Below are 13,706 nucleotides of genomic sequence, written 5' to 3' on the forward strand. Positions count from 1 at the left end.
GCCAGCAAAGCTGCACTGTATAAACCCTAGTGCCCCTTTAAAAGGAACAAGGCTTTTACTACTCTTTCTGGTGGCACACTATTTTTCCAGAGCCTTAATGATAAAAGCCCTTGACACTTACAGAGCAGTTATTTATGGATAAAGGGATATCAGACCCATCATTCTTGGTCAAAAACAGATTAACTGCAGTTTAAAACAGTCCTACTGAGCTATATTCTACCTTGTGACATTTTGCTAAAGAAAATGAACAGCACCTCTTGCAGTTGTTCCTATGAAGTTAAAAGCATTTCCAGTCATTCAAGTTCACTTCTTGCTGGTGCTACCAATCTGCAGTCAAACAATTTCTAGGAGTGCTGGGAAAGAGAGGTCAGCATTTTCTCACCAGGACCCCATTGCACAAGCAACAGTCTGTGACCCTGCCGGTTCCCATTCAGGTCAACATCAGCACTAATCTGGGAATCAGAAGAATTAGACACACCAAAAGAATGGAAGCAGAGAGTGCACACTTACAGCAGTGACCTTGGATTTAATGCCCTGCCAGAAGGTTCTCACATCATAGTGATTGCTGATGGACAAGGTATTCCACACACGGAGCATGCTGTCTCCAACTCCTACAGCAAGGCAGCCTGTGTCCACTGGGGAAAAGGCCAGGCTATAAACAAACCCGCCGAGGGAGGGCATAGTCCAGCAGCAATTTAAAGTTGCCAGGTCCCAACACTTCACCTAGAATAAGAGGAAAAAAGCTAGTAAAATTTAGTAAGAGTACAGCAGAACAAAAGCTATGGAAACCTTTAGGGGCAGACTGCCAAAGCTTTTCTCCAGCAGCATACCACTTCCCAAAGGCAAGCAAGTATCTGCCCCAAGGTTGGCAAGATGGCCCACTTTGTATTTTATGGATCTCATTCACCTGTCTCACCCACATACAAGGACCCAGGCAGAGTCTGCTTGTTTTCAAGATTCAAGGTTACAGGACTTTCATTTACTCTATGAAAATGAGACTCTGAAGTGGAGGGAAGATTATCAGATATACTGAAATAGTAAGATCCACAGAAGACACAGAAACCATGTGCCCAAGAGCTGAGGCAACTGAAAGCTGATGAAGCATATAACAAAACAGCTGGAAATTATGGGGCACCACAAGTGAAAAATTGCCCTGAGGAATCAAGGCATCCCTACAGACCTATCACATATTGACCAAGCACACAGAGCCTCCCTTACTGCAATACATGGAGAACCAAGAATGGAAAAAGGAGTTCAATAGGAGATTGTTGTTGGGAAAGAGTCATGTCCAATGCCCATCTGGTGGGCAGGCACATTTGTGCAGTCCTGAAAAAGAATACACTGCAAAATGTTTTAGTGGACGTGCAATGCTTACATCTCTGTCCATTGAAATGGAGAGAAGTAGCTGTCTGTCCTCTCTTTGTAAGGAACACAAATTGAAGACTATTCTAGAATGGTTTTGTCCTTCAGATGAGGCTCCCAGAAGCTCCCACTTCCGCTTCCCAGGTTGGGTCAAATCCCACTGCAACAATTCACCTCTGTGATGGGAAGAACAGGAAGACACACAGGAATACAGCACACACACAGAGGGAGGCGGGGAGAGGGAGGGGGAGAGAGAGGGGGAGGGGAGGAGAGAGAGCTGTAATAACAATTTACATGGAGTCCTTTCTTCCTTTAAGGAATGAAACAATGCACCAGGCCAAGCATTAACACATCAAATTCAATATATAAAGCAAACTGGCTAGAAGTGAAAAATGCTGGAAGGTTATGGAACGTCAAGGAAAAATGTCCTATACTGGTGCTTCACAACAAGTCAAACTGATCTAAGAGGCTACTCACCCAAAGCAGCTGGATAAGATCTGTGTGGGCTGACTTTGGGGCCAGTGCAGTGTTAACCAGAGGCGCTCCTTCACAGCTGGTTCGGCACCTCCACCTCTTCTTTTCAAAAAGGGTAACTTCAGAGTCATCAATGCTACAAGAAAAGAGAAAATATTACCAAATACTACCTGCAATTCTAGGGACTGCCAGACTCACTGACATTAGGAAAAGGGAAGGTCACACGTCAAACACAAATTGTGCCTTCCACTTTAAAGAACATACTTGGAGCACACCTAGAAAATATGTAACTAATTTGGCATTGCTCCTTAAAATCCAATCTGTTGTCTAGCCTTGACTTCCAGCAACACAAACCATCAGGTCTATGGACCAGCTGGAATCTTTTAGAATATGTTAAGCCTTGCATGGAAGTAAATAGCAATGGTCACAGTAGGACCTATTTTTGACTAAAGAAGCTTTGTTGGTTTTTGCATAACAACAGATTATCCTCCTGTTTTGTGCACCAGAGCCTTGCACTTTAGAGGTACTAAGCACAGTTACAACTTGTCAATACTATTCTCCAGTCAAAACAATGACGAAAAGAACGTGTGGGATCCTCGCCTGCCCCCACCCCCCGGCCACACTTCTGCATGTCTTGCCAAAGGAGAAAGCCAGATCAAAATTCTCTAGACTTACCTCTGCTTCGAGTACAGCTCCATACACGGATGGTCTGATCTTTGCTTCCTGAGGCCAAGCAGTAGCCTTTTGCAACAGATGCATCTTCTGCCACACCTGAAGCAACGGTGTCTTCTTCCAAAAGTTAAAACAATAGTTTATTTTCAAATGAAGTTTACATTAACTGTTTGGGCTCCCTGAGAGCAGCTAATATATGCAAGAGGATTATTTATTTATGTTATACTTTTATGTAAATGTATTTTATTTGTGTAAGGCGTCCTGAGGCTCTCGCAAAGGATGGCATACAAATATCTTAAATAAATATTACAAAATTGCACACTGGGCCTATGCCCCCCACCCCGTGCATTCACACAGGTTATGTACCTTGAAGCTCTTCTTGTCGACTGAATAAATCTTCCTCACCAAGCACAGGACACCACGCCAAGGAATGTATTTCATCATCATGACCTCTTAGGCGATGAATGACATCTCCCTTTCTGCTGATGTCGATAATGACCACAATTCCATCTTTATAGCTTAAAATAAACAGTGTTGCATGAAGGAAGATATATTTTAATTCTTGGCTAATAAATAATGCTTGCAGAGTTATGGAACCCATTTTTGGTGTCATTTCTTTCACAATCCCAATCCCTTGCCCTAAATCTTCTCTTATGTGCAATGAAGGAATGGGCAACATGTTTAGAGAGCTAAGCAAGAAAGCATTAGGGTGGGATACCTGCTGAAAGAAACCAGAGATTTTAGCTAACAGGAATTCCAAACACATTAGCATTCTTTCCTAGAGGTTTCATAACCAGAAGACAATTAAGAATCATCTTAGTGTGTTAAGCACTATTGATTCCTACATGAATCTAATGAATTTGAATTAATATCAAGAGTCAGTTGGGTTAGCTGAGTTGGAATGTTTCCCAGCCTGCTTGAAAAGTAAACACAAGGCTGAAATACACAGTTCATATGAAAAACAGATGCTGCTGAACATCAAAATCTTGCTTTCGTGGAATTCCACTAGTTTCTAAAAACTGTATAATATGCTAACTTGGAGCAACATGGTCATAAAGTGACTTCTCGTTTTGGGAGGATTCTTGAAAGACAGAAAAGGAGAAAGAAAGAATGGTAGAAGGAGAAAGGAAGGAAGGAAGGAAGGGAGGGAGGGAGGGAGGGAGGGAGGGAGGGTGAGGAATTTATGTTTGACACCCCTGTCATGGTCAGATCACTTCCTGGTGAGGTTTGTGCTCGAGAGCGGCCTCTCCCTCTGTAAGGGTGCGGACCAGATTGTGTGGGTCCACCCCCGGAGCCGGATGGATCCGGATGGATTCCTGAAGGCCCTGGGGGAGTTTCCGGCTGACAAGACTGGTGCTCCTGTTGAGGCTTTGGTCAAACTGTGGAACGGGGAGATGACCGGGGCTGTTGACACGATCGCTCCTAAGCGTCCTCTCCCACCAGGCAGAGCCCACTCTTCCCCCTGGTATACACCTGAATTGCGGGTGATGAAGCAGGCTGGGAGACAGCTAGAGAGTAGGTGGAGAAAATCACGGGATGAATCTGACCGAACACACTTGAGAGCCCATTATCGGGCCTATGCTGTGGCGGTGAGGGCGGTGAAAAAGAATTTCTTTTCCATTTCCATTGCCTCCTCAAAATGCCGTCTGGCAGAGCTTTTTCGAGTGGTGCAAGGCCTGGTTCGTCCAGGTCCTAAGAAAGATCTGGCTCCTCCCTCAAAGGCCCGCTGTGATGACTTTGCCAAGCATTTCAGGGAGAAAATCGCTCAGATTCATCACGAGCTAGACTCTACTAGTGACTCAGAGGTTTCTGGGGAGACACCAATGCTGCCATCTGGTCCAAAACTGATGGATGACTTTCAGTTATTGCAGCCTGATGATGTGGACAAGGTGCTTGGACGAGTACGTCCCACCACTTGCCTATTGGATCCTTGCCCGTCTTGGTTAATAAATGATTCCAAGCATGGGATTGGGATCTGGATCTTGGAAGTGGTTAACGCCTCTCTGAGGGAGGGTCGGGTACCTGCCCCTTTAAAGGAGGCGGTAGTCCGACCGGTCCTGAAGAAGGCGTCACTGGATCCAGAGATGGCCACTAATTATAGACCAGTGGACAACCTCCCGTTTCTGGGCAAGGTGTTGGAGCGGGTGGTAGCGGGACAACTCCAAGCTCTCTTGGATGAAACGGATTATCTAGACCCATTTCAGTCCAGCTTCAGACCCGGGTACGGTACTGAATCTGCCTTGGTCGCCCTGTACGATGACCTGTGCAGCGAGAAGGACAGGGGGAGTGCGTCCCTGTTGGTTCTTCTGGACCTCTCAGCGGCTTTCGATACCATCGACCATGGTATCCTTCTGGATAGGCTGGCGGGATTGGGGGTCGGAGGCACTGCTTTGCAGTGGTTCTGCTCCTATCTCAATGACCGATTCCAGAAGGTGGTGCTGGGGGACTATGGCTCTGCGCCATGGCAGCTATGCCATGGAGTACTACAGGGGTCCATTTTGTCCCCTTTGCTGTTTAACATCTACATTTAACCGCTGGGAGAGGTCATCAGGAGGTGTGGGCTGCAGAATCATCAGTACGCTGATGATACCCAGCTCTACCTCTTGTTTTCCACCAATCCAGGTGAGGCAGTGGCTGTGCTGAACTGGTGCCTGGCCGAAGTAATGGGCTGGATGAGGGCCAATAAACTGAAGCTCAATCCAGACAAGACGGAGGTCCTGTTGGTTGGCGGATCGGACTTCGGAGAGGGTGAATTGAACCTAGTCCTGAATGGGGTTGCACTCCCTCTTAGGGACAAGGTCCGCAGCTTGGGAGTGCTCCTCGACCCAGAGCTTTCATTGGAAGCTCAGGTGACAGCAGTGGCGAGGAGCGCTTTCCTTCAGCTTCGGCTGATCCATCAGCTGCGCCCCTACCTGGAGTACGACTGCCTGGCGACTGTGACACACGCTTTGGTGACTTCCCGCCTTAACTTCTGTAACGCTCTCTACGTGGGGCTACCCTTGAAGACGGTCCGGATACTTCAATTGGTTCAAAATAGAGCTGCCAGGTTGCTGACGGGGACTGGGCGTTATGTTCACATGACTCCAGTCCTCCGTCAGCTTCACTGGCTTCCCATTGAAGTCTGGGCCCAATACAAGGTGTTGATGATGACCTATAAAGACCTAAACGGCTTGGGTCCTGGCTACCTGAAGGAGTGCTTACATTCATATATGCTGGCCCACCCCCTGAGATCTGTGGGAGAGGCCCTTCTCCGGGAACCCTCCGTGAAGGAAATTAGGAGGGTAGGTACTCGGAGGAGGGCTTTCTCAGCGGTGGCGCCCAATCTATGGAATGTGCTCCCCAGAGAGGTCCGCCTGGCTCCGTCGTTATTTGTTTTTTGGCGCCAGGCGAAGACCTTTTTATTCAAACGTCATTTTAATTGCTAATATTATTTGCTTAATTCTTCGGCCAGGGCAACTTATTTTATAATGTTAATGTGTTTTATATTTTTAGTGTTTTATATTTTAACTGATGTTGTAAGCCGCCCCAAGGCTTCGGCGAATGGGGCAGCATAGAAATTTTTAAATATATAAATAAATGAAAAAGACAAAAATGTACCCACATGTCCCAAAAGTTGCCTAGTCCTGTTTTGTAGTAACATTCTGAACTGGAATACATAACTCAAGTAAGTTAGTTTTGTTTTCTGAAATGAACTTGGGCACAAATGAATAAGGAAACTCTAACCCTAATCTTTTTAAACAATTTAAAGACATTTCTCAAACGACACAGTTCTATACCAATCATGATAGCCAATTCAAATAATTCACAAACGACTACAACATTCTTTGTAGTCCAATCCAATGCATGTTTACTTGGAAGTAAGTCCCACTGGGCCAACTGAACTTGCTTTCTAGTAAATATAAATAGGATTGGAGAATTTGTTTTGCTGGCTTGCCAGGTTATTTATTTATTTATTTATTTATTTATTTAAAAATGCCATGATAAATAAACTACTTAAGCTTATTTAGAGCAATACTTACTTCCTAGGTTCAGAACAGGCTTCTTTTAAACAAATTGAAAAAATCAAAAGAAGCAATCCTATGCATGTTTAGATATTTAAAATCCTACAATCCATAGACACTTTTTTCTATTTAAAAATGTATACAGATCTACCCTAAATATCTAAGTTAGTTTTGATACAGCATCTAATCAAACTCTTTTACAGATGGAAAATCACAGCAAGTTGCATGCTTTTACTTGGTCATCTGCATTCATTTTCTGTAGTGTTGGAGTTAGAGGGATGTACTGGGGACCCAGGAGATCTGGGTTTTATTTATTTTTCAATTTATATCCTGCCTTTTTTCTACAAAGGGCTCAAGGCAGCTTACATCTCCTCCTCCATCTTATCCCCACAAAAACAACCCTGTGAAGTAGGTTGGGCTGAGAGTCTGTGACTGGCCCAAAGTCACCCAGTTGGCTCCATGGCTGAGCAGGGACTAGAACCCAGATTGTCTGAGTCCCAGTCCCATGCTCTTAACCACTACACCACACTTTCAGTTTAACCCACCTCAAGGGGCTCTTGCTGTGAAGATAAAATAAGAGCTATATAAGTTCTTAACAAGAGAGAAATAAGGCAGGATATACATGCAATATAAAAATAATAATTCTAATTTATGGTAAAGGCTGGAGCTCATATCCAGCCTCATATCGATTTGTTAAGTTTGTATTATGTATTCATTCTGAAAAAAAATTATAAATTTAGTTTATAAATTACTTCAAAACTAGGTGCACAATAAACAAAGCTATCTAAATCAGAAACCAGGAAAGCATGAACTTTAGCTTATGCCCAACATATCTACTCACATACTTATTAGGTTATTATCTGATAGGGATCTGGTGTTCATAGCAAAGAAAGCAATCTCAAACTTTGTTCATCAGTCAAGAAATGCTCAGAACATAGCCGAGGCCTTAAATTCAGGCACCAATCAGCAAACCTAGCAAAAGATCCATCAGCTTGGACACACAGTAGGATCTGTTAAAACCAAAGACCAACTGATATATGAAATAGCTGGGTAATCCCACACTGGCTCACCTATTTTCATATATAGAGTTTGTAAGATGGGTATTGGAGGCACCATTCTTTGGTGGCTCCGGTCAGTTTGAGAATAATTTGGGGGGAATGCTTCCCTTTTTGCTACTTGTTTACAAACCTCTAACCAACTCGGACCTGGATATTTAAATAACCACTAGGTCCTTTGCCTGGTTTCTACACTTATTAGGACTCACTCTCCAGATGGTCCAAGAGTTAAATCAAAGGTCCAGTCCATGTCTCTATCAATATATATCAGACAGATACCAATCCTTCTGTGTTTTCAGCATCTTCTGAAAACATACTAGTTCCTGCAAGGTTTTCCAGCTGGTGATCTTATCTTCCATGCTGTCATATACTATTTTTATTATGGTTTTATATTGTAATGTCTGCACATCATTTATAAATGTATTTTAATATAAGCAATTATTAAATATCAGTAAATGAATTTTATATATTATTTGTTTCTTATTTTGGTGGAGCCAAACAGAGTTCTAAAGCACAGAATAATACAATCAGATACATGTCTACTTAGAAATACATTCCATTGAGCTCACATGGGTTTACTCTCATGTAACTCTGTACAGGATTGCAGCATCTACCAAGTATGCTTCCTTAGCAATACTTACCCAATGGCTACCAAATTCTCATGGTGCGGAGAACAAGTGAGACAGAATATGGTTCTAGGCTCTGGAAAGAACTGCTGGCTGTCATTTCGATTATGCCAGTAACAAATTACTATTCCTTTCTCATCAGCAGACACAACCAAGTCTTTCACTCTGGGTGACCAGTGCAATGCAGAAATTGTGTTCTGTAAAAGGCAACGGCATTGAAAAGATAGACTAACCATGAATGTTCTCTGGAACTTTTCTACACACCTACAGTGTAGATTTAATTAAAGATTAATCAGCAACTAATTGCCACTTGGCTCCTTGAGAAATGCCAAACAAGACACAAGAGAGGCATAGAAAAAGTGGCGCCAGCAGTTTTGTGGTAACTATTTTCTGGAGCTGTTATTGTGGCACTGGTCCACCATCTCTCATTTGCCTCTTTGATGTAGCAGTCCAGAGAAATTAGTTGCTGACCAGAGAGTAGAATATTACAAAGATAATAAACAGCAAAGAATAATCAAGTGCTACTTGGTCTTTCTAAAGTGAAAACACACACAAAAAAAGTGATAACCTTCACATACATTACTTAAGAACCGTGTTCATGACTGGGATGGATATACAATTCAGATTTCTACTACCAAGCATAAGAAGCCAACAGAACCAAGACTGTTTAACACAGTCCTGTGAATGTCTGGTCAGAAAAAAAGTCTAATTAAGTACAATGAGACTCAAGCTGGTGTACCTAAGACTGCATTCTTAGGGCTCAATTGTATGGCAATGACTGTAAGCCCTGGCACTTGGAAGTTAACTATCATCCAGTGCAGGATGGGAGAAGCAACAGAGCTTCCTCTTTACAGCCTGCATCTTTCTAGATCAGCTTGTTTTGCCTGTCCAGCAAGAGTGTCCCAGAGGAAGGAGAGAGGCAGGAGAAGCACCAGGACAGGCCACTTCCTGCTCTTCCTGGTCCCCTCCCCCTGAATCACCCCTTTTCCCTCCTCTCCAAGAAAGTTTTCATAACCTGAGAGCAGCCAGCTTGATTATTTCTATGCTGACTAAGAAGGGGAGCCAGAGGTGGAGTAGGAGCTGTGATTCTTTGTCTCCAACCTTGGCTTTGCAGCTCTTAACTACCTTATGGCCCACAGAAACTGTCTAGGGGTCACTTAGTGATTGTTTCAATCCAAATGGTACTAAACGCCTTTCAAAGTGCAAAAGCAAGTTCCAACCCTACAATATATAATACCTATTCCCACATCTAAAGTTTCACTACGTAATGGGTTTCTTCAAAAGTCTAGTATAGCAATGAAGCTCTCAGGTAATCACTGTTACCTATATGGACAAAAAGACCTAAGCAAAAATTGGTACATGCAAAGGCTTTTAACCTTCTTTCCCCCCCATGGATCTGTCCACTCCTATCCATGCAGTTATTTATTATTAATTTGTAATGTATTATTCACTGCTCTTCCATCCAACATGCCCTATGTCACACCCAGTCATGATCTTGGAATTCCAATAAAAAGCATATAACCAGAATGTAGTCTCAACCAAAAGAAACATAATATATCCCTGGGAGGAAAAAAGAACAAAGAAGAAAGAAAAGTACAGCTACAAAGAAGCAATATGAACAAACTAGCATTATGACGTTGCTTAATTCACTCATATCAGTTTGTAATCTCAATCACTTCTATGGAAATAAACCTTGCAGAAATCAAACAGTGTTTGTTTTCATGCCCTTCATATCCAACCGTCTCACATATCTGTGATGTTTGTAAACTAGAGTCTGCAGAGTTAACAAGTGGAAAGCTGCCCACAAATCCAGAGAATTTGCAACACACATCACAGGAGATCCTGATCTGCAGCCATGCAGCCAACTGTTTTACCTGATGCAGTGCATGTTCCATCACAACAGTCAATGTCTGCGTATTCCAGATTTTCACAGCTCCATCATCAGCGCTGCTGGCACAGTAGTAATTCTGACCAGGATAGGGGCAAAACGAGAAACCAGAAACTCTTTCGGTGTGACCAACTAGCTCCCCTGTCAAGGGAAAAAATATGGCTATAAAGTATGCCAACTTTTTGGTTTTAAAAAAACCTGGAGAAAACCATTATGAAGCAACAGAGTAAAGGATTTAGGGAGGGAAGAGAGGGGAACCTCCTCCTCATTCTACTAAGTCATTCTGCTGGTGGGAAACGCTAACAGGATACAGCTCACTCTGTATACACTTTTAGCATTATGTCCAAATACATTTAAAGCTGCTGCATTTTACTCCTCTGTCTTAATTTTTATTAGAATAGTGCATGTGAAGTGTTACAACCTGTCTCTGCTAATGAAGGAACAAGTATATTTTGGCTTTAGTAGCCTTTTGACAGGGGTCACTGATCCCCCACACAAAACACCTTCATCATTCATGCACTGCATGTATCAGAGTGTTGGATCATGCCTTGGGTTATAGTCCCTACACATCCAGGAAGCTCACTGGGACAGTCACTGAAGCTTAGCCTATCCTACTTCACAGCATTAATGTGAAGATAAGCTTAGACAGGAAGAGGAGGATTATGTAAGCTGCCTTGGTTCCTTGTAGGAAAAAAGTGAGATATTAGCATAGCACATAAATAAAAATGAAAGGTCTCATTCTAGCTCAACTTATGAGAAACATCCCTTCTGCAAGGGAGTTGAGGGCTCAATGCTAGGAGCACATGTGTTTTGTGCATAATATGCCAGAGTTCAATTCAAGAGACCCTTGTTCAGGACTGCTGCTTTTCTTACTGGGTTCACATGACACAACAACCCATTGTGGATGAAAAGTCAGGTCTTTGTTTTGTGCAAACTCAGACAAACTCTTGTAAGGTAGCTTGCTTGTGGGAAACAAGCTACCCCGATAACCCAGTAAGAGTTCTTGTGCTCTCTGAACCCAGACAGTTGTGGGTACTGGGGATCAGCTAGCAAGTCACTATTGGCAGTTGCTGAAAAGCAGACTGTCAGTCCAATCCAAAGGCATGAGTGATTCAGTGCTTGTGAAAAGGATTTACATTGCCTCTGCAGCAAGATCCTCATGGGTAAGAGGCTCCACTGTCCTAAGGATGCTTTCACTTTTCCACTTGTTCCTAAGACTCCAGTTACTCAGGAAAAAGGAAAAATGCAAATCTCTGGCATTATAAGGAAGCTCTCCACATTATTTTCCCAAAGAGGTATACGCACGAATGTATATGTCTGGGAGGGAAGGCAGGTGTGTGTGGGGGGGTGGAGAATGGGAAGTCCTGTCCAAAATAAAAAATAAAAAATTTTTAAAGGAGGCAGAGTTTTGACAGCTCCCTATCTCAATGGGCAAGATGAAGTTCCACAGACCGGAGATGCTGGCACTGCCCTCCTACACACACGCACAAATTCGTCATTACGAGCAAGAAACAGGGCACATTAGGGAATGACATTTTCTAGTTTTAGGAAAAATGTGAATCCAACTATTCATCTGTTTATTGTATTTCTAGCCTGCCCAACAGTGTAAAGGTTCCCTGATGGTTAAATACAAATTAAATCATGTGGTTTAATTTAACCTTTTAAATTATATTTATTTTATTAGAAACTAATGAACACACACTTGGAAGAAAGTCTCACTGAACTCAATGAGCTGGATCCAGCATTTACTTACTGTGGATGGAAAGGTCCCTACCACCTGGAGAAGATTTATTCTTAGGGGAGAGAACAATTTTATGTAATTCTCCAACCCCTAAAAATTCCACAGGGTCAGGAAACCTTTTGGAACAGTGGGAAAGGAAGTAATGGGAGTTTTAGGGTAGGAGGGAAACTGGCAAAAGTCACCCCTTTTTCATCTGATAGGAGTGTTTTGAGCAGAACTCTGTCCATTGGGATGCAACAGCTACCAGAAAGAAACTCTGGATCCAACCCAATGAGGCTTACTTCTAAATAAACATACAAAGGAGCATGGTGCAAATCTCAACTCTGAAAGAAGAATAGCAATGTTTCTACTTCCCAGGATACTGTAAAAATTATAGGGAACCCTATGCTACTTTTGCATAGGGTTAGGACAGGCCTATTCATAGAGGATGCAAGAACAAACAGTTATTCATTACTGAGCGTATATATTGTATTATTTGTCTGGCAGTCATTTACATCAAAGGATTGTCTTCAAAGCCTAACTAAGCAAATTTATTTATTTATTTATTTATTCAACTTCTATCCCACCCTACAGCTGAAGTTTTTTAGGTGGTTTATACCAATCCATTAAAACACAGTCTAAAATACATCACAATATTAAAAAGGAAAAAAATCATTTAAAAATCTGTGATAAGGGGAAAATCTTGACTTGAAACGATAACAAGGTTGGCACCAGGTGGGCCTCAGTGGGAAGCTTTTCCATAACTGGGCAGCCATCACTGAAAAATCTGCCTTCTCCTTGTTGCCACCACCTGAACCTCCTCAGGGAGGGAGTCGGAGGTTGGCCCCAGAGATTCATTGTAGTGTCCTTACAGAATCACTCTTGAGACATTCAAGACTGCAGTGTTTGATCACTGCAGAAAGGCTAGTGGGGTCCCCTGATGGGTATGCCCCTCCCACTGGGCTCTACCCCATTTTCCCCAGCCACCAACTGTTTCCCAGCATTTGCACATTCCCCCTCTTATTCTAAAAGGCTTAAACAGCTCTTAGGCACAATTACTGGCAGAAAGATTTCAAGCTTTTAAAAATGCCGACTTTATTTTTATCCTTACCCCTTTTCAGTTTGCCCCTGCCCTCTTTATGTTCAGCCCTTTCACCATTAAAAGCACAGACCCCGGCAGAGCTTCTCCAAAAGTGAATCCAACCTGGGACTAAAAGTGGTTCCCCAACCCCGGTCCATACAATCAAGCAACTATCCCCCAGGAAGCTCACAAGTACAGCATGACGAAGTCACGCACTTACATGGCTTCTACACCCTCTTAAAAAGCCCCCGAAATTAAAGCGGCTATATCTCAGCTACCATGGCAATAACAGTCCCTCCGAGTCTCATACTGCAGAAAGGTTGGCGGAAAAAGCATCACACCGGCTCAGCCTTCCCCGACCTGATGCCCTCCAGAGAAATGGGTATCTCTCCCATTTCTCCCGAGCAAGTAGGAAAGGCTGGTCTGCCTGCTCCGACCCTTCCCAGCGAAAGCGCAAAGCGGAGGCGGCGGCGGCGAAGAAGCCCGCAGCAGGCCCGTGCGTTATAAAACCGGACATATGTACCGTAGAAGGCGGGCGCCCCGGGGCGGACTTCCAGAAGACACACGTTGTAACGCGCGGCAAAGCCGAAGAGGCGCCCATCCTGGGCAGTGTCGCTGCACCGGCTGCAGTACCAGTTGGGAGAGGCCGGCAACACCCGCTCGGCCGCCCCGCAGCCAAAAACCAACGCCGCCATCCCTCCCACACGACTCCACTAGCAACCCGCCTCTCACACGCTTTGCTTCCCCGAGGCTAGGAGCGGCTGTTACCGCGCGCCGCCGTAAAGCGGCCCCTCTAGCCCCACGTGCTGTCGCAAGCCAGCGAACGC

General features: G+C 43.7%; 1 protein-coding gene across 3 annotated transcripts in view; it reads right to left on the bottom strand.

The window, feature by feature from the left end:
• Positions 1-13,603, bottom strand: part of GEMIN5 (gem nuclear organelle associated protein 5) — a 46,016-nt gene extending 32,413 nt beyond the window's left edge. For 2 of the 3 annotated variants that reach the window (XM_044451027.1, XM_044451026.1), the window contains exons 1-8: positions 13,403-13,603; positions 10,065-10,219; positions 8,206-8,387; positions 2,875-3,026; positions 2,512-2,625; positions 1,840-1,972; positions 1,376-1,538; positions 511-723 (exon numbers count right to left, since the gene is read on the bottom strand). In XM_044451027.1, coding sequence (XP_044306962.1) covers positions 511-723; positions 1,376-1,538; positions 1,840-1,972; positions 2,512-2,625; positions 2,875-3,026; positions 8,206-8,387; positions 10,065-10,219; positions 13,403-13,574 — 1,284 coding nt within the window. In that variant the 5' untranslated portion in view covers positions 13,575-13,603. The remainder of the gene's footprint in view (positions 1-510; positions 724-1,375; positions 1,539-1,839; positions 1,973-2,511; positions 2,626-2,874; positions 3,027-8,205; positions 8,388-10,064; positions 10,220-13,402) is intronic. The other variant, XM_044451028.1, reaches the window with a different exon arrangement.
• Between the last annotated feature and the right edge of the window lie 103 nt (positions 13,604-13,706).

Source organism: Varanus komodoensis, unplaced genomic scaffold (assembly GCF_004798865.1).
Source record: "Varanus komodoensis strain SLA01 unplaced genomic scaffold, ASM479886v1 scaffold6_1, whole genome shotgun sequence".
Classification (NCBI taxonomy): Eukaryota; Metazoa; Chordata; class Lepidosauria; order Squamata; family Varanidae; genus Varanus; species Varanus komodoensis.